Source organism: Chionomys nivalis, chromosome 5 (genome assembly GCF_950005125.1).
Source record: "Chionomys nivalis chromosome 5, mChiNiv1.1, whole genome shotgun sequence".
Taxonomy (NCBI): Eukaryota; Metazoa; Chordata; class Mammalia; order Rodentia; family Cricetidae; genus Chionomys; species Chionomys nivalis.
The window spans coordinates 38442070-38465960 of record NC_080090.1 but is presented as its reverse complement, the minus strand read 5'-3'; the positions used below and the strand labels follow the sequence as shown (position 1 = coordinate 38465960).

Sequence of the window (23891 nt, the reverse complement as noted above, 5' to 3'; positions counted from 1 at the left end):
ATGCCGGCGAGGCTGGAGTGCACACAGGCGGCGGGCAGCATCTACGGCGGCACCAGCATCATCAGCATCAGCGGCAGCATCAGCACCATCAGCAGTCGGGGGACCCCGGAGCGCAGGAGGCAGCTCGGCGGGCTGCAGACGCGCCCCGCCGCTCCCTGACCGGCCGGCGGCGCCGGGGCCGGTCTCGCCCCTCTTCCGCGCTCCTCGCCGCCCCCTCCCCGGCCCGCGTCCCCTCCCCCGTCTTCTCCTCCCCGCCCGCCGCCCGCCTCTCGGGGGGAGGGGCGTGGGGGCAGGGAGCCGATTTGCATGCGGCCGCCGCGGCCGCTGCCTGCGCCGGAGCCCGCCGCCGCCGGAGCCCGCGCCCGCGCCCGGCCCGCGCGGCCCCATGCCTCTGGCGCGGCCCTCGGGGGGGCGAAGGTGAAGACCGGCTCCTAGGATGAGTGAAGGGGCGGCCGCTGCCTCGCCACCTGGTGCCGCTTCGGCAGCCGCCGCCTCGGCCGAGGAGGGCACCGCGGCGGCTGCGGCGGCGGGCGGGGGCCCGGACGGCGGCGGAGAAGGGGCGGCCGAGCCCCCCCGGGAGTTACGCTGTAGCGACTGCATCGTGTGGAACCGGCAGCAGACGTGGTTGTGCGTGGTGCCTCTGTTCATCGGCTTCATCGGCCTTGGGCTCAGCCTCATGCTGCTTAAATGGATCGTGGTGGGCTCCGTCAAGGAGTACGTGCCCACGGACCTGGTGGACTCCAAGGGAATGGGCCAGGACCCCTTCTTCCTCTCCAAGCCCAGCTCCTTCCCCAAGGCTATGGAAACCACCACTACGACCACTTCCACCATGTCCCCCGCCACCCCCTCTGCCGGCGGCGCCGCCTCCTCCAGGACGCCTAACCGGATTACCACCCGCTTGACCACCATCACGCGGGCGCCCACTCGCTTCCCTGGGCACCGGGTGCCCATGTGGGCTAGCCCGCGCTCTACCACGGCACGGAACACTGCGGTTCCCCCGACGGTCCTGTCCACCACGGTCCCTTTCTTCAGTAGCAGCACGCCAGGCTCCAGACCCCCAATGCCAGGAGCCCCTAGTACGCAGGCGATGCCTTCCTGGCCCACTGCAGCGTATGCTACCTCCTCCTACCTACACGATTCCACTCCCTCCTGGACCCTGTCACCCTTTCAGGATGCCGCGGCCGCCTCTTCTTCCTCACCCTCTTCCACCTCCTCCACTACCACCACCCCAGAAACAAGCACCAGCCCCAAATTTCGTAAGTAGACTCCTTGTCTCAGCAGTGATTTACTGCCGAGTTTCTTTCTGCTTTCTGGCTCTCTTTTCTCCTGGTTACCACTTCCCCAACACCCGGTTTGGGGCAGAGTGTGAGGCTATGGTTAAAAATGGCCTCAAGGGGGCCAAAGGTGTGGGTCTCCGCTGTGTCTGTGTGTGAAGTAGGGGCATCCGGCAAGTGGAGTAGATCTCTAGAGCCAGGGCTCCTACTTCAGTGGGTCCCAAATAAGAACAGACTTCTGACTCCCTTAAAAGGGTTAAGTGAATGCAAAAGCTCCTCACTGCAGACTTGAGAGTGAGTCCAGGTTGTATTCTCCATAGTGGCCTGGGCAGGGATGAGACTATTCCCTTCCCGGTGCACCCAATCCTTCCCGCCTTCCTGTGGGAAGCTTTTCTAAGCACAGCCAAAACTGGTTATGATAGCCCACAAAAGGAAGTTATGACCAGTGTGGGGGTGAAGATCTGATGCAGGTATTTGGTAGTGGTGTCCATGGGATGTAGCTGTCGACTCTTCCAGTATCTCTGCCGGGCAGCGACTAGGAAGGGTTAATTAGAAGCCATTGGGAGAGGTAGGGAAATGAGGCGCTCCCAAATGGATCCCTCCCCTCAGCCTGTCCCTGGCCATTTCCAGGTGTGGAAATTGTATCCGAGGCCAGTGGAGTGAGTTAACAGTGAGGAAATGCAAAGGGGACTCTGCAGAGCTGCGGCCCCCAGGGTCCTGGAGAAGGAGGAGAATTTTTTTTCCTTCCCCCTTTCAGTTGTGCCAAGCCTTTGCTTTTGTTCCCTTCCCAGATGGGTGAGGGGTGTAAACCTGATCTCTTTCTCCCACCCTGCAGATGATGAGCAGACTAGGACCCGGCTTGGTACAACGACCAAGCTCTTTGTAACATGTTCCCCTTTGGGTATCGCATTTCAGCCTGGCACAGTCGGTGCCAGTAGCGGCCAGTGTAACCCCTGAACATGGTCGCTTTCTCTTTGGAGCCCTATGCTTTCTATTTTTATGAGCGTTGCGGGTAACTAATTGACCTCCACCCCACCCTCTCGGCTTAGTGAACAGAAATCCCAGGAATCTTCTGTTTGTGTCTGAGCATCCGGATCAGAAAACACTTGTGCAACCTGTGAAGGTTATTCAGGACAAGCCCCCAGTATGTCAGTTTAAGTTCCAAGACAAGCCACTCTGAAAGAAAAAGGAAAATAAAAAGAAAGAAAGAAAAGAAAAGAAACGGTCTGGATATGTTGCCCTTAGTATTCATGTTTTGAGCTGTAACATCTGGGAAAAAGAAAAAGTGTTCCTCCCTGCTCAGTGCTGGTAGGAATGTGATGATTGCTTTCAGTTATTATTATTATTATTATTATTATTATTATTATTATTATTATTATTATTATTATTATGTTTCCTGACCTCTGATTTTACCTAGGGTGTTATTTAACATTTGTGACTTTTTTTAAAAAAAAAATGTCGTGCACTTGTAAGTAAAGGCCAGGGGACAGAGACTTGTGCTTTTACACTGCTTCAGAAAATTGCATCCATCACCCGGATGGTCCGTGGGAAACAGGAAAGCAAAGAGAAGGAAGGTTTCTGCCACAACCTAGAAAATCAGTAGAGCTGGCCCCTTGCAGTTTCCCCCTGTTTTGCTTGAAGTGGTGATTTCTGAGAGCACATTTTCCAGAGGAGGGAGGGTGCTCCTGCTCCTTTCAGCAAATCTAGCTTGAGTGTTGTGGCCGGATAAAGGATTGGTGCTGCTTCTGAGCACATTTATTGCACTGAAATAGGTTCCTATCTATGTTGGAGACCTTAGGATTTTCATCTATTCTGCAGCAGTTGATATAAATAATGGATTGTGGCCCTACTTCTCACCCCCGGGGGGCGGTGGGAAGCACAGTAGGGGCATTTCCCTGTCCTTTCTGTATTGATTTCCTACCTTTCTTTCTGAGATGATCTTTAAAGAAGAGCCCAATGTAATTATTTCTGCCCCTCCATGATCTTGTTCTACATTCAGTAGAAGGGAGTGGATGGCAGCCTGTTTAATAAGTCATGGCTATTGACAGGACTCTGTGCTTTAAGGAAAGAGGTGGGACCTCTGTACAGGGTCTCAGTGCTTGCATAGACATGCCAGCCGTATTTGTTTCATTTGTACCTAGGGTCCAGATCTTTCTCTGTCTGACATCTTTAAACAAGGGTTGAGTAAAGAGATGAAAATGCAAGTATGCAGATCTAGCAGTGAATGACCTGGTTTAGCTGCACTGAGAGGGGGCAATTTAATAAAAGGAATATGTAGTTTCCATAAAAAATTTGAGTTATATGGGTAGGTTATATAGTCATCCAAAGGACAGTTTATTTTTTTCATGTAAGATTTTTTGACTGATTAGCAAGATGGGAGATATTTCATTTGTGGGATTATCAGCACTGCTATAGTAGGCTGAAACATGGCCCAAGAAGCTGTCATTCAAATTGTTAACTTGTTTGGGTTATGGCATTCAAGTTCCCAGATGATAAATGTATTTGTGCATATCACCCATCACTATTTTTTAGTACATTTGTTTCTTCATTTGCTTCCCCACCCCCACTGTTCAGAATGCTCATTCTGGCTTCTTTTGTGGTACCTGAAGGCAGTTAAAGATGATGCTAACCCAAATATTCTTCAATGTCCATGCCTTGGCTTTCTGAGAACAACATTTCATAGCTTAGAGGATGAATACATTTGTGCTCTGCTTTGGCAATGTGGTGGCTGCTGTCTGTAAAATCTTCATATCTCTTTGAGTAGAAGCTTGTTTATTGAGAAAGATATCGACTGTTCACTGGCCAAGGGTTAACTGGAATTTTGCAAAGAAAAGGATATTTTATTATTCACATTATTTGCTATGTGAAGGGCTCATTTTTTTGATGATGGATTGAGGCAAAAAGTAAGACAACTTAAACAGTAAGCAAACAAAGAGAGTTTGGCATTTGACTTCTAGCTTCCTGACTCCAACCCTTGAGTCATGGGGTGTACCAAACTTCCCTGCATCTCTGGAACTTCTTGCCTTTCAGTGACCCAGAGCTATCCTTTTCTTTAGACTCATTTGAGAACAAATACCTTAAACATGCTGCTACTGTAAGATTAATTCAATATGATTCTCCTGAAGGAATTTTGTCACCATGGTATAGATTAATAAGTGTTTTAGAGTCCAGAGGGACCATGCACTACAGGTAGAGAACAGTGATTTTGTAAAATGTACAAACACTTCCCTTTGATGGAAGTTGGAATTGTTTCTTCCGATTTCAATCTTGACTGTATTACTGCCAATGCAAACGGGTTGTTCAGGACTCTTGGAATTCTTTTACCTAGCTGGAAGTGTTGCTAACAGGTGGGAAAAACGAAAGCCCAGGCCACTAATGAAGTTCAAACCAAGTTAATGATTTGTTCTTCCAGTCATCTTTGAATGGATCTAAGATCACAAATATTGAATAGTACACTCAGAGAAGGAATTTGAAGATAAAATGTCCTTTTGGTGTTTAAACATGGCATGGTGGTGGTTTCAGTTTACCATCTAATTAAGTAAAGTTCTACCAAATCACATCAATTGTGATTTTAAAGGAGCCATTGCTCACATCAGTTGCTTATGGCAATCAGAGTGCTCAGTGGCTTCATGAGCAGCCTCAGTTATAACTGATTTAAATAGTTAAGCCTGTGTCTTATATACACAAGCCAAGACCTTCAGAAGACTCTTAGCAGAAAAGGTAGTGACCTCATAAATGCACGGTGGCAAAAATGGGAGGACTCAGAGCTCAGGATCAATGAAGTAAAATTGAATTTATTTTTTCTATGAACTTGTGTTGCTTTCTGAATATGTTTTTGTTTTCTTTGTCATTACTGCAGGAGTATGGGGTTTTTCTGCGTCAGCCTATTACATTGTGAATTTTGAGGCACACACTTGAATTTTGAGGGTCATTTTGTGATCCTAATCAGAAATAAAACAACAGCAATAACAATGTCGGGATAGGCATATCTTTTCCAGACTGCTATGTAGGCTATTTTGAATTTAGTCTTACTTCATTGAGAACAGGTATTTTCATCATCCCTTTTGCAACTCAGAGAACTGTAGTAGGGGTTGGAGGTTATCTTGTTAGTGGAGAATGGCTTGAAGACTTGATTTATGAGGATAGCCACCTATATTTTTGTGCTGTTTCTCAAATAGATGTCTAAAAGTACATACTGTTTACTTGCAACTTGTGAGGAAGGAAATAGACTAAAATCAAAATCAACAGGAAGCAAGCTGGCTTGTGGCACTTTGTGCTACTGAAGGACTCAGGCTCTCTAAGATGACTGTGAACCACATCAGAAGTCCTGGTACAGATTTGAAATCGGCGCTGTCTCCAGAGAGCCAATGTGTGTGTGAGACCAAGTTGCCTTTCCCTCTGGATTTTCCAAGCCTCTTCTGGTTACACCACAATGGAACAAAGATGGCTTTCAACTCATTCTGTCATAGAAACTCTTTCCTCAGATCCTCATATTGAGAGCCAAAACATGTCTCAATAGTCTATCAGAGATGCTGAAATGAAAGATGAAAATTAGCCCTGAAATAGAGAAAAGCAGAGGGTGAGACATAAGTGGAAGTCTTTTAAATGCATTTGGGATCACTTCTGGAGAGAACTGAAATTCACATCGGTCTCACTGTATCTTCAGAGGTCCGTGCTGGGAAAGAACAGTACGGTGTTGCCTTGAAAAAATGGTATTGGCAAAGTCTGAGCCCCTAGACACTCTACTCATCTTTACCTGGGAGCATTCCTTGTAGGCCTGTGCACCCAAGGAAAAGCAAAGGGGAAAGGACCAAATCAGCTGTGGGCTCATCTAAGGCTGATAGCAGGCCTGCATAGGTTTCCCTGCTCACCTGTCAGGGAAAGGGGTTTATCCTTCCAGAGTATTCACTCCTTCCTATAGCCCTGTCCATTACTGTACTGAAGAATGACTATGGCGGAATATTTCTTACAGGCTCTTAACTGTATGTTTGCTGCTCATACCTTTATTTCTTTATTTTGGTATAAATACTACTCTCAATACAGGAAATTGTCTTAACTATATACATTTAACTCCATGTAATTTCAAGTTTTTTTTTTTTTTGGTGTGTGTGTGTACTGGTATTTTCTTCTTAATTTTATTTGACATTTCATAGATTTGTATAATAGTTTAAACAATTTTTCCTTCAGTAAAAGGCATATTGGACTTCCTTAATTTATTTAGGAAGTTAAAACTTATCTTTCCCCTTATATAACTGAACTACAAACTGCTATGATACTTTAGAAATTTATCTAAAATACTGATGGACTATTACTGACAATTTACTTTTCTACATGATATTGGCTTATATAACATTAGTTTTGATTGCATTTATTTGATTAACACTGCAATTGTACAATTGAATATGTTATATACTTTCATGTATTTTCATAGCTTATGTGATACATTTTATCTTTTATATTCATTTATTAAACATTTGCTCTGAAGTCCTAAGTGTTCTTTGTTGTTGTTGTTTTTTTTATTTTAGAAAGTTTATAGAAATCATTGCTTAAAAAGGAGATACCAGGTATCATGACACATGCCTTTATTTCCAACACTCAGTAGGCAGAGATCTGTGCATTTGGATCTGTGTAGGCTGGAGGCCACTTTGGTCCACATAGAAAGCTCCATACCAGCCAGGACTACAGAATAACACCCTGGTCTCAAAAAAGAAATAAAAGGAATAAAAGAAAGGAAGGAGACAATTAAACAATATAGATTCATTCTTCCCATATCTTGATTTGGGGCCATAGTTGATTCTTGACTATGTATCCACTTATTTAAGAATAGCATGTGTTTCCAAGATATCTCTCACTAATTACTGGTTTCTTTTTAAGGCATTAGGGAAGAAGCTGGATGGGGCGATACATAATTACACTACTATCTCTTGAGGTCAAGACAGGAGCTTGAGTTAAAAGCCAGCCTGAACTTTACTGCAAGATCTAGTCTTAAAAAATAAATATAAAACAAGACACAACAGGGCACATTAGTGAAGGAATTTACAGCAAATGATTTTCACAGACACTGTAATATGTTCCCTGGGAATCATTTAAAGCTTCATTCCTTGCCCGTCTAATTTCAGGTAATTTCTTTCCTTAAAAGAAATAATCTCACCTTTTGGAGTTTCTTCAAAACATTCAACTACGATTTAATCGAAACTACAATTACCTTGCATTTCCACAATTATGTATCATTGGCTTCCATACATAATATTTAGCTAAATTGCATAATTGTCATAACACTGGCACAGGGACGTTTGTTACCCCAACCATGTTAGTAAAATAATAATTCATCCGGCAGCTGCGGAGTTGTGTGGAGCACCACGAGGCTGACCTTTCCACTGCGTCTGGGTGTACGTGCCTCTCAGAAGGACGGAAGGTGGTCAGAGGCACCTAGGTAAAGAGAGCGATACGGGAAAATTGACTTTTGTAAAAGGTGTTGAAACCACAACAGAGATGCTTATCATCAACAACGATGACGACAATGGCAGCCACAAACTCCGTATCTTTGTTTCTTATACTGAGGGACTGCACAACTGAGGACACTGATTCGTATTTCCATAACTAAAAGTTACATCCTGAGAGTGATAGTCACAGCCTCACTCTGCACCACTCCTGTAAGACACTCTGCTGCTTCTCTTTGAGGGTAGACTTGGGATTGTCACGCAGGAGCACACTAGTCGCTGTGCTGAGTTGAAATGCTGGAGCTTGTTTGCTGTCCTGCATCTCTTGGCTCTCTGTTGTCATACCACAGCTTGCCCACGAAGAGGCTGTACAGGAATCTTCCTCACTCCCAATTGTTCAGAAACAAGAGTCTGCTCTCTCTCTCTCTCTCTCTCTCTCTCTCTCTCTCTCTCTCTCTCTCTCTCTCTTGTTTAAATATTCACTTTACATACCAACCACAGTTCCCCCTCCTTCCCCTCCTCCTGCTCCCCCACTTTTTTCCTCCCCAGTCCATCCCTCTTTCACTCCTCAGAAAGGGTATGGCCTCCCATGGGGAGCCAGAAAAACCTGGCAGAGTAAGTTGAGGCAACACCAAGTCCCTCCCTGCTATATCAAGGCTGAGCAAGGCATTCCACCGTAGAGAATGGGCCCCAAAAAGCCAGCTGGTGCACCAGGGATAGATCCTTATCCCACACCCAGAGGCCCCTCAAACAGACCAAGCAACACAACTGTAGTCCACATGCAGGGAACACCTAGTTTGGTCCCATGCAGGCTCCTCGGCTGTTGGTCTAGAGTCGGGCTGTTGGTCTAGAGTCGGTGAACTCCCCCGAGCTTAGGAGTCAGCCATTTCTAATCCATTGTTTGTTAGGTTCAGTTCTTATTCATTTGGACATAAGTTTAACACAGAGACGAACTGAAATTTGGGAGAAAATGAGTGAAACTGTAGACACACTGCAAGTCTGAAGCTCACAATGATCTGGTGCTCAAAAGACACAATGCTCCAGGGACCCATTTTGTGCCATTCTTGCAGAGCCCTATTGTCACCAGGTCCTTAAAGTTTGGGCAGAATTTAAGAGAAAATAGGGAATATTTGCATCATATTCTGTTCCCATTTTAGCAGTTGCAATAAACGAAGTTCTGGAGGGCAAACAGGTTTATTTCTCCATGGAAGACCTCTTTTAGATATGTGTCTGTACTGGAGAACCTTAATATTATTTTTGAAAATTCTGTTATGAAGTCTGTCTATTGGAAACTTCTTCCTCACTTGCTGTTGTTATAAGTGTTAATACTTTGAGGAAGGCTGGTTACTGTTCATAATCACAGGTTGCTGTTCCTGAGCATGAAAAAGGTCAGCCAGAGACAGTTCTGCAAAACCAAATTGTGAATTAAGTTTAATTACAGAATTTTAACAGTGTCTATGGGTAAGATTTGTTCTTGTGGCCATTTATCAAGTTATACACATATCCTAGATGCAACAAAGGCCAAAAGAACAGTTTGTTTGTTTACTTGTCTATTTTAAAAGACTCCATACAATTAGTTTTGCATTAATATGTCATAGGATTGTGATAGTAGCAATGTCTTACTATAATCCTTTAATAAAAATTGTTAAGTGTACTAGTCTGTCTCACTTTCCCAAGACTACACACAGCCAAACATGTGATCATCCATGTCAATTACCATAGGTTAATAGTTCTCTCCAAGAGAAAACCTGACATCATTTTGAGGTCAGGTTTACTTTAGTTCCATATGACGTTTTACTTTGAGCTGTGGGAGGATTGTTCATTCACAGGAGCCAAGTCTTGGAAGAAATTTGAGACTTAGGTAACAATGGAAAAGAGGGAGGCCATGTGGAGTCTTCTTATGAGCCAAGACAGTTTGTGTTACGTTGGCATCCTTTATCTGGCTTTCTAGTTTTTTTTTAAGGATAAGCTCAAATATGCTTATTATATTTATGTAAGTAATGAACTGGCCTGAAAGTGGTCCTGTGATATGATTGGAACATGTTTAAGTTGAAAAGTCTTGGGGGTGATCGGCAATATAGAAGGAGTACTTGATAGATAAATAACGGGGTACTAGAAAATACCAGAGTCCCAAAATATGAAGTGACTACCATCAACCGTCCAGAATATCTATGTGGAATATTAATGAGACATGGTATTTATCAAAAGACATCGCAAAACAGACCCACACATTACTTCATTATTTCTTATTTGTGTATCGGGTCTTTTTTATTTATACATGAAAAGAATATTCCATTGGATAAATTGAAAGAGAATTGAGACTATTAATGCAAAACTTATGAAAAACTACAGAATGTTTGGAGGTATAGTTTAGTGGTAGACTATTCATAGAGTAGTTGACTCTATAAATGCCCCCTACTTCTAACACACACACACACACACACACATACACATATAGAAAAATGGAAACTGAAAATTAGTAAGTTTGTGTTATAATCTTTGAATAACTGTTCTGAAAACCAAAGGCATAACATTAGGAAACTTTACTATCAAAATCCAAGATGCCATGAGTCAAATGAAGAATGACAATTCTGTCTGATAGAAGTAGGGTGGGATGCTTTGTGACATGCATGGGATGTCTGCCATTCTTAGGAACAGAAACAAAGGAGGAGTCAATTCAGGCAGGGGTACAAAGACATCGTGGGGGCAAGGAATGGGAGAGAGGAAGGAGGGAAAACTGTGGCTGGGATGTGAAATGAATGAATAAATTTAATGAAAAAAAGAAACAAGGCAGGGAAATTCCTTGCCCAAATTTATTGCTGAAGAAAAGCTGATGTTGGCATGGTGGTAAACTCTATTAGTTAAAAAACACGATGATGTGAATAATTATTTATAATAAATGCTGATTTTTAATTGAATTATGCTTAACTGAATTTTTGGTATGATACTCTGTCTTCATATTTAATTACTGATGATGAATAGTCAGAATCAATATGAGAATTCTCCCTTTCAGAAGTGAGTGATGTTTACCAGTATTATTATATTAACTTCCAGCAATGTTTATGTTCAATTGTTCTTATAACTGTGGATAAGTAATATATTAAATATTTCACAAACCAATGAATTAATTGTGGTTTATATTAGAACTAAGTAAATTATATTTTAAAAAATGACCATGGAAGAAATTGAACAAGTTAAAAGAAGAATATATTTATATTTGGACAAGAAATTAGTACCAGTATTGCCTCACACTCAAGTGAATCTAAAAAGAAAAGAATCACAATATTTATAGTGTATAATTTTTCAAAAGGCAGACTTTTCATGTATATATTTGGTCAAAGAGAAGCTTTAATTTCTATCAAATATTTGGCATTTTATGCTTCATTTTAAGTTATATATTTTTAGATTAAGTAAGGAAATTAGAAAATAAATTTTTATTTACATAAAGTGTTGTTAGGAGGCCATTAGATTTGGTTTTAATGACTTTAGTCTTTTAAGATCTTAAGGATCTTAGGAAATGGAAAAAGTTTATTATTATTATTACCCACAACTACTTATGGTAGAAAATTAAATAAGATGTCAAAATTCACTAAGCTTTATAGATTTAAAGATATGTTTAATATTTAGTAACCAAATTAAAAAAAAAACATTTTCAGCATTAGTAGACATTTCTAGATTATTTAATGAGAATCTAGTCATTCTGCTGTACTATTCTATGTCTTTTTCATTTTAGTTAATGGACCTGAGTTATCTCTGCAATCACAGTGGTTAAGCTGTTGAAGTAAGGAATAATCCTCACACATTAGTTTGATTTGGGGGGTTATTGGTGCTGCTTCTCTGTAGATGTTTCATTTTTGTCATTTGCATCTGTGTTTTAACTGATGGTGTTAGCATGAAGGGGTTGATGAGTTGAGGCCCTGCTAGGAACTGTATTTTCCTTTGCTACCACCTTCTGGGAAGCTCTGTGGTTCAACCTAGCCTTGGTCTTTTAGGGACAGGTGTGGACATTTAGTGAGCTATTAATGACTTTTGCAGACTGCAGATGTTCGGCAGTCTTCAGTATTGTTTTTATGGATGGAAGTAGCCAGTAGAAGCTAAGTCACGTTTGTTATTTGCATGTTTGTTAAAGGTGAGAGGAAAATGACCAGAAGAAATGTTCCTGTTGGATCTTAGAAGGCTCACATCCAGCGAATGAGCGAATTTGGGGAAAGACGAATCCAGATGTTTGCTAAGGACTGTGAACCACTTTCAGATTTGACAGACTAGGAAGCTGAACTACAGATAGGCACGCTGCATGGACCAGGAGCCAGAAGAAAGTAGCCATTTGTAGGGAGCAAAAGATAAGCTGTGTTCAAAGTTCCACAAAGAGCTCCCAGTCACAATGCGAAGCAAGAACTGGAATGGCAATGTGGTTCTATTTATATAATGTTTGACTAGGAAAATCCAAGATATTGATGGCCTTTAGGGAGTAAGGAGCTTAGCCCCATTGCTCACATTTGCATATTATTTTGGGTGCTGTTTACAGGAGACATTTAATTAGATAAAATATATTCATATACATTCCTTTGGCCCATCTAGTTTTTATATACATCAACACAAATTTAAAAAATTTTTTAACTCCTTTCTGTGACTTTTGTCAATGCCAATTCACATTGTGGGCTGCTCTTAAGAGTTTTCCCATTTGTAGACCCTAGACCATAGCTGTAGTTCCTTACAGTCTACAAGATGCAGACAGTCTTTCTGACTTTTTTTCAAAGACCTGAGCTGAGAGGATATTCCATGCAGTCAGTCACACCCCTTTCTGATTTAAGCTTTTACTGAATGGATATCTAAGTCAAACTTAGCTTCCTTTATATTAGGAGTGCTTCTTAAACAGTATAAGTCATGTATTTCTCATATATATCTTTGTGCTTTTATAGTGTCTTTATACCAGCTCTGCAATTAAAGGTGCATAATTCTCAAGTGTTCTAATTTGTATCCCATGGCTGTGATGAAATACTTGAACCAACTGCAGTAAGAAAGGGTTTATTTGACTTACACTTCCCGCTCATGAACTATCATTGAGGGAAATCAGAGCAGGAATTAAACCAGGAACTTGAAGCAGAACTCATGGAGGAATGTGCTTACTCTCTTGGTCTCTGGCTTTTACTCAGTTAGCTTTCTCAGTCAGCCAAGGCCAGCTGTTTACTCCAGTGATGGTTCACTCCAGTCCACAATGTGCTGGACCCTTCTGCATCAATCATCTATCAAGAAACTCTCTTTTAGACATGATCGTAGGCCAGTCCGAGCAAGGCAGTTCTTCCTAGGTGATTTTAAGTTGTGCTAAGCTGACAATAGAAACTGACATGGAGCCGGGCGGTGGTGGCGCACGCCTTTAATCCCAGCACTCGGGAGGCAGAGGCAGGCCGATCTCTGTGAGTTCGAGGCCAGCCTGGTCTACAAGAGCTAGTTCCAGGACAGGAACCAAAAGCTACAGAGAAACCCTGTCTCGAAAAATCCCCCCAAAAAAGAAACTGACATGGATAAGAAAGCCAATTCAGTATTTAAATATGTGGTTTTGTTGAGAAAGGGAATGTATGTATGAGAGATTGCATAATCTCTGAAGTATATTTCCAACATGAAAGTATGTCAGACGATTTCAGAAATGAGCCGTTGGTGCTAAGGAAAATTTCTTTTGGACAGAGAAATACAGAAGTGAGGGCAAGGGGAGAAACTGGTAATAAACCAAGATGGAGCTTTGCAGTACCTGCACTGGAGAAACTGGTAGGGGTGATGGATGTAGCTTTCCTCGGTAGGTTCTTTATGGTGAACAAAGTGGTTAGCATTACTAACTTTAGTTGTCGGTATGTAAATACTCACATGCAGTTCTCCCATCTATATGAGCCCTCCAGAAAGCCCTGAGCCAGCCTCACACTGCACAGACCCCATCATCTTCCATCTCTCAGTCCTACCCACGTGATGAATGCAGCCTGGGAACCTAAACCCACATTCCTTTTGAATGCTATGCCACATCAGCATTTTATTCCCAGAGGTGCTGAGTGGGCTCTGGGAAGAGGATCCCAGATGGAATCAGAAAGGGTGTGTGTGTATGTGTGTGTTTACGCACGCGTGTGCACATGCACGCGACAATCAATTCACACAGGAGGCTTCGCCTCTGTGAACTTGGAACACAGTTGCAGGTTAATTCAGGTGAAGACAGGCAATCAGGGGCTCCCTCTTGTTATTCTCCTAGTATCTCCTCGTTCAAATTTTTGGATATTGGAAAGCTGTTATTTTGGGTTAAATCTAGGGCTGTGTTGATGTGACTATGGATAAACTAAGCATCCTTGAAACACAGCAATTCTCCTGCTTCGTGCAGCACTTTGAAGCAGCAGCCGAGTGAAGTCAATACTTAAATATATCCTGCACAGATCAGAGTGTATGTCTTTGAGTAATTTTCAGTAAGTTAGCCTTGGGGTATCTTTAGAATGCCCTGCCCATGGAGACCTGGCATCTGCTGGACATATCAGAGGTACTGTCACTTCCTTGCCTTGCTTCTGTTTGTGGCCTCTTGAGTTCCTTTCCATGATAAGAATCCGCTCTAGGGAAAGGAGAGACTCTGTCACTTCTCCAGAGTTTTGAGTGTAAATGCTAACTCAGCAGTAATAGCAAAGGTATCACTTCTATATTTCCCATGCATCAGATAATTTCCACTGACATCAATGCTTTTAATATGCCAATTGACTTATACTGGTGTTATTTGCTTGGATATTTTCAGTTGTTTTTATTGACACAGACAAACGGAAGTCTTATTTGTTTGTGCATGAAGAATCCTTACTGAGTCTGTGTTTCTCCTTCATCCTTCTGTGCTACCACGCCGAGGCTCATCTTTCACTGTGAGCCACTCTGAGCAATCTATGAGAAATAATGAAATGCTGTTACTTGCCATGGTCTACAAATGGCTGAGTGTTGTAAAAGTCTGAGCAGTGCCACTATGTCTAAATGACTAGATAACACATAGGTGTTAACCTTGAAGAGAAGAGGTTAATGACCATCAGGCATCAGAAACTGCCTTGCCTAGTCTTTCTAGAAGGAAAGCATGAAGTCTTTCCCCCTCCTAGTTTTATTGGCTGGAAACAATGGTGGTTTGAAGAGGTGAATATGTACCACTGACTGAATGGTCTTTCCCAGGTGGTAGATGCTAGCAGGCCACAATATATACATGTTGTTTGGGCATTGTTACTGAAATGGTGGCTTAAAGAACACACAGAATCATTTTTTTTAAATCAGACTTCAGCTCTATAGATATATCACTTTTTTATCAAAATTAACCTTTATCATGGTATTTGTGTGGTGTCTCATCCTCATTTTCAAGACTGGAACCAATCCAAATGTGTGTGACTGCAACATGCCCCTCTCGCCTCCCTGATCCTCTGCAGTGTACAATGGCAGAATGTTGTTCACAACAAATGCCAGTTCTCTTCATCTTCCTTGCCATAAAATACCTGTGTATCTAAATGCTAGGATATGAACACTTTAATTGCTCACTACAGACTGTCTTTATGCACTGCACTCCCATTGTGAAAATTGAATTAAATTGCTAGTCCATGAGGTCTTTATGCGGAAAGTAGTGTCTCTACACATTCAAACCATGGAAAAGGTGATCTCTGGCTACTGAGACTTCTAAACTCAAAAACTCTGCTGAATTTTAGCACCGAATTTTCTCACAGTTCTCCAGAATTATCCTTCTGCCAAATACAATATCCTGTCCCCCCAGCAGAACAGCTTCTATTCCCCACATATCAGCTGTGAGGTATGAATTGAATTGCTTTAAAATAGATCACATTTCAGAGGACTGCTCTAGTTGTCCTCTCAATTCCTTTTCACCTCAGTGCTGAGAAGTCCACTTTAATCTTCAATTATTACTGACATGCAATCAAGTGAACCTCTTGACCTTCACCAAAGAGAGGGGCTTTCATGCTAGGAATGTTTGGTGGTTGGTTCCAGATCAACAAAGATTGCTACCATTTATTAGAGGAGAGGGATTCAGAAAGAAAGGTGATTCGTTCAAAGCACTGTATAGCTCTTCTTCCGGATCATGTGCCTTCTAGAAGATTTGGGAAGGGCGGCTGAGGAGCTGTGTGCTCTTAACAGTGTGGCCACTCTTGGGTATCTGAGAATGAACTCAGAGGTTGAAATACTGATGTGGGTCTATGGCTCCATCTCCACTGGGCTGCTACCACCTTCTCTGAAACCATGAACTGCTCATTTTGGTCTATGGCTTCATCTCCACTGGGTTCCACTGGGTTCCACTGGTTCCACTGGGTTCCACTGGGTTCCACTGGGTCCACTATGGCTGCATCTCCACTGGGCTGCTACCACTTTCTTGAAACCATGAGTCACTCATTTTGGTGAACTAGAGGGAGTTCATCAGATCTAGACTTTCCTCAGAGATTGGTGAGAAGGTAGAGAGTCGTCTCATCGAGCACATCCATTCTTCACAGAGAGCTTCTTAGTTATCACATCTGCATTCTTCTTCTCTCCCAAGAGGTCTAAGAGCACCTTGGAAAAGGAGAAAGCAGTGAAGGTCCAATGGGAAGGCTGACCTAGGCTGGGGAAAGTAATCTCAGAGCTTCTACTTGGTTGGTTGTCTGAGACTCAGTAATCCGATTGGTTCTGAGTTTTGGAGATGAAGTTGTTGGACAGAATATTCCCTGGGTCTCTGTGGCAGACATTCCGAAAGCTGAGATTCTATGTCTGGAACTAAGGTTTGCATGGTACCAATGATTTCTGCTTCTACCTGTTCTCTTTCCCAAGCCTTCCTTCCCTCCTGTTTTCTCTCTGCTGAAGTGTTTTTGTTTCTTGTGTATTGCTGATGAGATAGGTGGAAGAAATCATACTACTATTCCTGTTTTGATAAATTTACTTGTTTCCAACCCTAAAAATATCTCCCCTTGCACATTACTGGTTTTCATGCTTGAATACATGAAGTAAGTGTGTGTGTGTGTGTGTGTGTGTGTGTGTGTGAGAGAGAGAGAGAGAGAGAGAGAGAGAGAGAGAGAATTGATTATAAAAACAGGAGTATGAAGAGGAGACCTGAAGGAACTTCTTCCCCAAACAACTTGAATTTCTTTGGAATTATAAGTTCATCTAATTCTACATTTAATGCTGTCAGATTCTCCCAATTCAGTAAAATTTCTGATTACTGAATTTTACTGTGTTACAAGTAGAACAGAAGACCCAGAAATAGTTTCTTTCTTTCTTTTTTTTTTTGAATCACTATTATGAATGTCTTTTGGGGTTTTGTGGGTGTCATGTTGCTCCTTTCAAATGTAGGTCCCTAGGCTTGGCAGCAAGAGCCTTTATTGAGTGAATCTTTTCACTGGTCCCTAATTCAAATTATTGTCAGAGTTTTAAAAGGGCATTGTTACTCTGCCTCCCGTGGTCTGGATGTTGCGTATCATCAGCAACATAACAAAGTTTATCCAAACAGTTTTAAGAGAATCCTAAGGGTGTTCTCTTGCATGAGTCTCCAGTCACAGGGAGTAGAAACTCTGCTAACTATCTTTAGGTGATGGTGTTGTGTGACTGTTCTATCCTTTGGCCTGATACTTTAGCATTATCCAAGCCTCCATGGGAGTCCAGGGAACTGTAAGCACAGGTGAGCCTTTAAGTATTTAAGCTCCCCAGTGACAAAGGTTTTCACTGTAAGCCCAAAAGGAGTACTGTGGCAGAGGCTCTGTCATTAGGAACGGGCTAACAGGTGTTCTTAATCAAGTCATCTCTATAGTGGTCAGCTCAGGCTGCCAGCACAAAAGACCACAGACTGGATGACCTAGACACTGAATGTTCATTTCGCTCTTCCATAGATTGAGGTGATATTGTATTTGTGCTCTAACAAATAAAGCTTGCCTCAAAGATCAGAGAAGCAGAACAGCCAGATACTAGTTCTTACTGCTACTGAATCCTCAGACCAATTGGGGAATCCTGGTTCTACCAGTCATCAGACCAAATGCCATCTCTGTGAAAACTCAGACTGAATCCTGAGCTCCTGTCTCTTCCCGCCTTATATTTTTTTTCTCTGTCCAGCCGTATCACTCTCCATCCCCACAACCCTAGTGCCTGGATTAAAGATGTGAGCCACCACCACTTGACTCTGTTTCTCTTTTAGATTGATTCAATCTCATGTAGCCTAGGGTGTCCTTGAACTCACAGAGATCTGTCTGCCTCCTTCTCTCCCAAATGCTGGGAGTAAAGATGTGTGCCACCACTGCCTGACTTCTGTTGTTGACTTTAGTGTGGCTAGCTCTGCACTCTGATCTTCAGGTAAGCTTTATTTGTTATAGCACAAACAAAATATCACTACAATAGGTTATAAATCCAAGGATTTTGGAAGCCATGGGTTTTTATTTTCTTTCTCTTTCTTTTTTTTTTTTTCCGACCTGTTTCATTGGCCTGATACATCCATACATGTTGAAAGTCCTCTTCTTGGAAAGACATCTGTGTGATTGGATTAGGCTCAGCTCACTTTAACTTGATCACTTCTCATCCTCTTTACAAACAGCAGTTACAATTTGAAGTATTGGGCTTCGGCATATGAATGAGGAAATGGCATTCAGTCTATAACAGTGGCTCCAACACACAGAAGTACAGGAATCAAAAGTAATGTCAAATTGTCTGAAAGCCTTAAATTGCAGCTTTCTCAGTGGGCAGACAAGTTCCAACGTTTCTAAGACACGCAAAGTGCTCTGTTCTCTTGGTGTCCTCCTTCCGCCATTTCTTCTATGAGGTGTGGGCATGTAATAAGGGAAAGGATTCAGCTTCCAAGAAGTATGGCGTCACTGTTCTGCATCCGAGTCTGTGACAGCCCTTGCCTCCAGCGACTGCACTCTAATGCTGTTCCAACTAATAAGTACCATGGAAACCCAGTGTGCTCCAGGGGTGGTGGAGAGGTGGGTGAGCATCAAAATCACCAAGTGACACTGGCTTTTCAAATGTCACTATATAAAAATAGAATTGCTTGAGAGAGCAGGGCCATGCCAGCCTTTCAGCTCCCGACTTTGGCATCTGTGCTGCTTTGCTTGCATCTGTCTCTGTGACAAGCAGGGAGTCTTTTCATTATTGCCACCGCCATGCCCCCCCCCCTTTGAGTGCCTTATTTTCTTCTATTTTTTGTTTCTAATGTGTTTTCTCCCCCACGCTTCACTATTTTATTTTTTAAGATTGAGAAATATTAGTTTAGTATGAATGTTTTATAATATTAAAAAAAACAAACTCCCGTATCTTATATCAGATAAATAAATAAAATCACACACACACACACACACACACACACACACACACACACATTCTGATTTGGTCTATGCATCTTCTTTGCTCTTATAAACTCTGCTACCCCACCGAAACCCTAACAATTAAATTTGGCAAAGTGCATTTAGATTTTCTTCATTATATCAACTGGTTGGGTTGAAAATTGGCTGCTAACCTTGGAACACACGAACAGTGTCCATGTTTCATTTACTCCTAGCTTGTTTGTCATGCTGTGGATGTAGAGGGTGGTGTGTAAATGACCAGTACAGGATTCACACGTGAGCTTTTAGGAAGAGAAGGTTCAATACAGGTTTTGACTTTTTTGGGATCCTGATCTTTGGGACCTTAGCCTTCATGAAACTCAGTTTTCTTATTTGTAGAGATGGGTGCTGTAAATTCCATAGCTACTTAAGGATTTATCAAACAAGTGTTAGCGCAGGTTAATAACGTCGATATTGGAATCTGAAGGGTGTTGGGTTATATAGGATTAGGAAAAACGAGACCATTCCAGAAGCTGAATATTACTCTTTGTCATGGGCCCATTCCCAAACTTAATTTGGGAGCATATTTAATCTTAAATGTGAAATACTATGTGTAGAAACTGTTGTTTTAAACAAGATCATGCCAGAAAGCACTGTGGAAAGGGAGAGAATATTGCTGTGAAAATATAAATTTCACAATGGTATTGAATAGGAAAAAAATTATCCATTTCCAGGTACCTGGGTCTGAATTTCTCAGACTTCAAGGAAGGCAGGGAGGAAGGCTAAGCCAGTATGCCCTTTCAGTGCGATTGCCCTTGAAGTGTGGGATGCACAGTTTGATACCGAACTGAGTGTCAATTTCTGATGTCTAAATTTCTGACATAGTAAAAACAGCAGAAGAGAGAAAAGCCTCCAAAGCCTGAAGGACCATCTCTATCATTTTCTTGACATCCTGTATCATGCTGTTTCTCCTCAGGATGACTGTTCTTAAGAAGTGATTTTCAGTGTTGAATAGAGAATACCTTTTTTCTTTTTTCATGTATGTGTATCTTGCAAAATGTAAGATTGGTAGATTGAGCAAACTATTAAACAGGATTTCATATGCTGGAATGGAAAAAAGATGATTTATCATGTCAGTAAAAGCTAAAACCTATCACATGGACTCTTTCTGATCTCTCCTCCTTTCCCTCTTTTTCATAATTAAAAAAAAAAACAAGATAGTAGCGGATTTAATCTCCTAAAGATGAAAAATTAGAGCTTTGTTTTCTTCTGTTTATATTGAAACACTGTGTGACAAACAGCTTTTATCATGACTTAAGGCAGAATGAACCTGTTCAGATAAGTTAGCCAGAGAAGAAAGCATGTTTCATCCCTCCTGCACCTAGCCTGTCTCAGGATCCTTCATTTCCAGTTACTTATAAGGTGCCCACTCTTTCCCAAGAGCAGTTGTAGGCATCCAGGGGAAGGACTGCAGCAACAGTGAAGACGGACTTAGGCATTGTCTTTCTAGAGCTTACGTGCTAGTGAAGGAGTCAGATGCCAATGAGAAAAATATTTCCTTCCATTAAGAAATTTTGACATTGACAAAAGGCTAACATGTTTGAATATGCATGTGCACCTATGGGACTTTCTCCCCGAGTTTGTCCTAGTATAACCGAGTCCCAAATAAGGAGGGGCAGCCAGATACAGGTGTACCTTAGACCCAGAGGCACCAGAACAAGAGAAAGCAATTTAAGTGCATGCGGGTTCAGGAGACAGTTGGTGAAATGGTAGAAATGTAAACACGAAGTCCTGGGTTTAAATCCCTAAAACACGGATACAGAACTGGCAAAACTTGCTACTTTTCTGTGATGCCAGGGCAAGAGGAAATGGGGGGATGTTTTGGGCTTGCTGGTATGCCAATATACCAAAATACGTGAGCTCAAGGTTCACTGAGAGACTGTCTCAAAACTTAAGTTGGAGAGTCACGGAAGATGCCCATCATTGGCCTCTGGCCTCCACATGCATGCACACATGTGTGTTCAGACCTGAATGCACACACCCACAGGGATGTGTGTACATACATAATACACTAGGATTAAAAAGCCTACAGGGATAACACCTGGATCAAATAGCCATTTTCCCGAAGGTGAAGAACAGGCCAGAGTAGTGGCAAGTGCAGAAGAGGACAGATGAGGCAGGCTTCAGAGTGAACTTGGATTTGGTTTGTGTTCTATTAGAAAGCAATAGGGGCTTATGTAGGAAATGGCTCAGGTGCTGTGTGGTGCACATTCTAATGGCCATACAAGAGTGAATATCAATGTCAGGTCCTCCCAGGGGACCTGAGAACTTAGACTAAACTTAGGGCCTGTGGTGTAAATGATTCTCAATTAGACTGGGCATGCCCTAATGCTAAGCCAAATAACTTCCATGAGATGAGAAACAGGAATCATGGATACCGATACTGACCTATATTTCTGTTCTGAATCAGGGTGGGGGGGCATGGTGTCACCATAAAATGAGACGAAAGGGTTGGGATCGGCAGGGTTTGTGGAAGAGGGGTGGAAGAGCTGTCTTAAGTACACACTGAATGCTCTCCCTGCTTATTAGGTGATCAACAGGACACTTTTGAGAAGGTAATTCAGTATAATACAGAATTCAGTTACAAACTGCAGCGTTAAGAGCAGGGTTGCCACAGAGAGATCCCTTCAATACTGAAAACTAGTACCAGAAAAGACGCACCTCTCAGAAACGTATTGCCAGGGTAGGAGGCAGCTGAGCAGAGAGTGAGAAAGGCATACAATGCTAAAATGTTGGAATGCTAGAGACTCTCCCAGAGAATAGTGGAGATCTCTTTATTGGCAGAAGGAAAGGAAATGAAAAGTCCAAGTGTTGTTGTTGCCTGGAGGAGAGAAGTCATCTGCCACAAACCGGCATCAGTTCCAGGAGAGTGAAGCTAGCCAGGACTATATCTGTTCTGTCCCATTGATATGACGGGGGAAGGGTAAGGACTTACTCCTTAAGGGGAAGGAGAGGACAGCATTCAGGAAATTTCCTACAGACAAGACAGTTGCTCAGTCTGAGATCAGGCTGCCAAGACAACTGTCTGACTCTGAGCCCTCCCTGTGTCCAGAGTTGGCAAAAGCTACTAACTGGACAAGACAATTTGTAGAATATTCTAATTTCCTATCTTGCACAAGTGAATCATAATTTTCTTTTTTTTTTTCTTCGTAATTTTCCTCTGATATCCAGCACTGGTAAAGTTCTCTTTTTGCAAGAGCATTTATCAAAGTAATTTCTGTTTTATAACAAGAGATTTCTACTCTATCAGCAAAACAAATCATTTCTTAAAATCCGTAGCCTAAAGGAATGCTTATTGTATAATGAAGTATGGAAGAAGATTTCAGATTATATTACCAAATCTGTAACCAAGATGGATACTTTAAGATACAATGTGATGGGGTGGTAGCCAACTTTAATTCTCTTAGATATTCCATCTTAAATTTTATTTCTCTCATTTTAAATTTCTTAGCTTTTCATAGACCAGATTCCTGTGATTTCAGTAAGAAGAGTTGAAATATCAGTTGACATGAGATTGATTAATAAATTCTTAACTTTAGTAAGGTTTAATTATGGGTTTTACTGTTTGATTCTCCACACTTTGAAAGAGACTGTCTACCTCTTAGAGATGTTTTATGAATAGATTAACAGGTGATAATCAGGTTGTGTGATTTTGGTTCTGTGCTACCGTTCCTCTGCTACTGTTTTTTTGTTTTTGTTTTTTGTTATCTTAGTTATTAACAATGCACTTTGTCCATGAAAGTTCTCATCTTCACCGAGAATATTTCATTAGTGTAAGTAGAAAAATAAGATGAATAGATGTGGGACTAAGCATTTTTGTCACTTGGTGTGAACTATCCTCCAAGGACAATGGACTATGCTTGGATATTTTGTCATGGCGATTGTAATCTAAACTTGACCTAAGTCAACAGGAGACAAGATAATTATTGCAGTTTTATTTGCCACTGATTAACCAGGGAATGAACACAATTTCACCAAGAAGTAATGGGTAATGTTCAGGAAGCCACAGGGAATGTCCTACACTAATTAAAGAAGAGAAAGCCACTGGAGAGAATGTATGTTCTGGCCTGTGCTTGCTAGATTTCAATGGGGTTGTGTTCTCTGGAGCTGATGATTTTGTGGAGTTGTCAAAGGAAACAGAGAAATTAATGCTGGTTGTTTCCAAAGAAATAGAAACATGGGAACATATTTGCCATGTATCTATTTTAAACAGGTATTAAATAATTTCTTCTTTTAACACACTTTTCCTATTAAAATGCCTAATATTTCAGAATGATTTCATATAAAGTCCATGTATATTACACACCTCTAATTTCCTTCCGAAAGCAACACCAAAGAATTTGCAAGAGCCTGTGGATCATGCACAAACATATTGTGAGTTATAGGCTTGCAAAACTTGCTGTTCCGTGTTGATGCCCTCGGGTTCCTCAAAGCATGCCATCAAGTTCCCTCTGATCAGGGTGAGGTTGTCAGGTGGACTCTGATTGCTCTTGTCGTGCAACATTCATTTAGCTGAATTTCCGAGAAATGGTCAAGACTTACAGCTCGCCAACATAGAAGTGCTTAATTTAAATTAGACATCTATATGTTTGTCTAGTGTTTTAGGACTCATTAAACAGACATGACTGCCATTCAAGGGAATGTTACCAGTGGTAGGCAAGTTTCCTGAACCATTTGAGAAAGTGCAATGTAAACAAGAAATTGTGCAGGACAGTGGCTGTCATCCATTCGCAGTACCACTGAAGCTCAGGCATATTGCAGATGGATATGGTAGGAGTTTATGATGGGTGAAAATATGACATTTTGGAAGCAGATTTGGCGAAATTTCTTCCCTTTGGGATGTAAGA

At 41.8% G+C, this 23891-nt stretch overlaps 1 protein-coding gene across 10 annotated transcripts in view; it reads left to right on the top strand.

Moving 5' to 3' along the window:
- The first annotated feature begins 310 nt into the window (after positions 1 to 310).
- Nrg3 (neuregulin 3) overlaps positions 311 to 23891 on the top strand; it is a 979031-nt gene continuing 955450 nt past the window's right edge. For all 10 annotated transcript variants that reach the window (XM_057769744.1, XM_057769743.1, XM_057769748.1 and 7 more), the window contains exon 1: positions 311 to 1256. In XM_057769744.1, coding sequence (XP_057625727.1) covers positions 437 to 1256 — 820 coding nt within the window. In that variant the 5' untranslated portion in view covers positions 311 to 436. The remainder of the gene's footprint in view (positions 1257 to 23891) is intronic.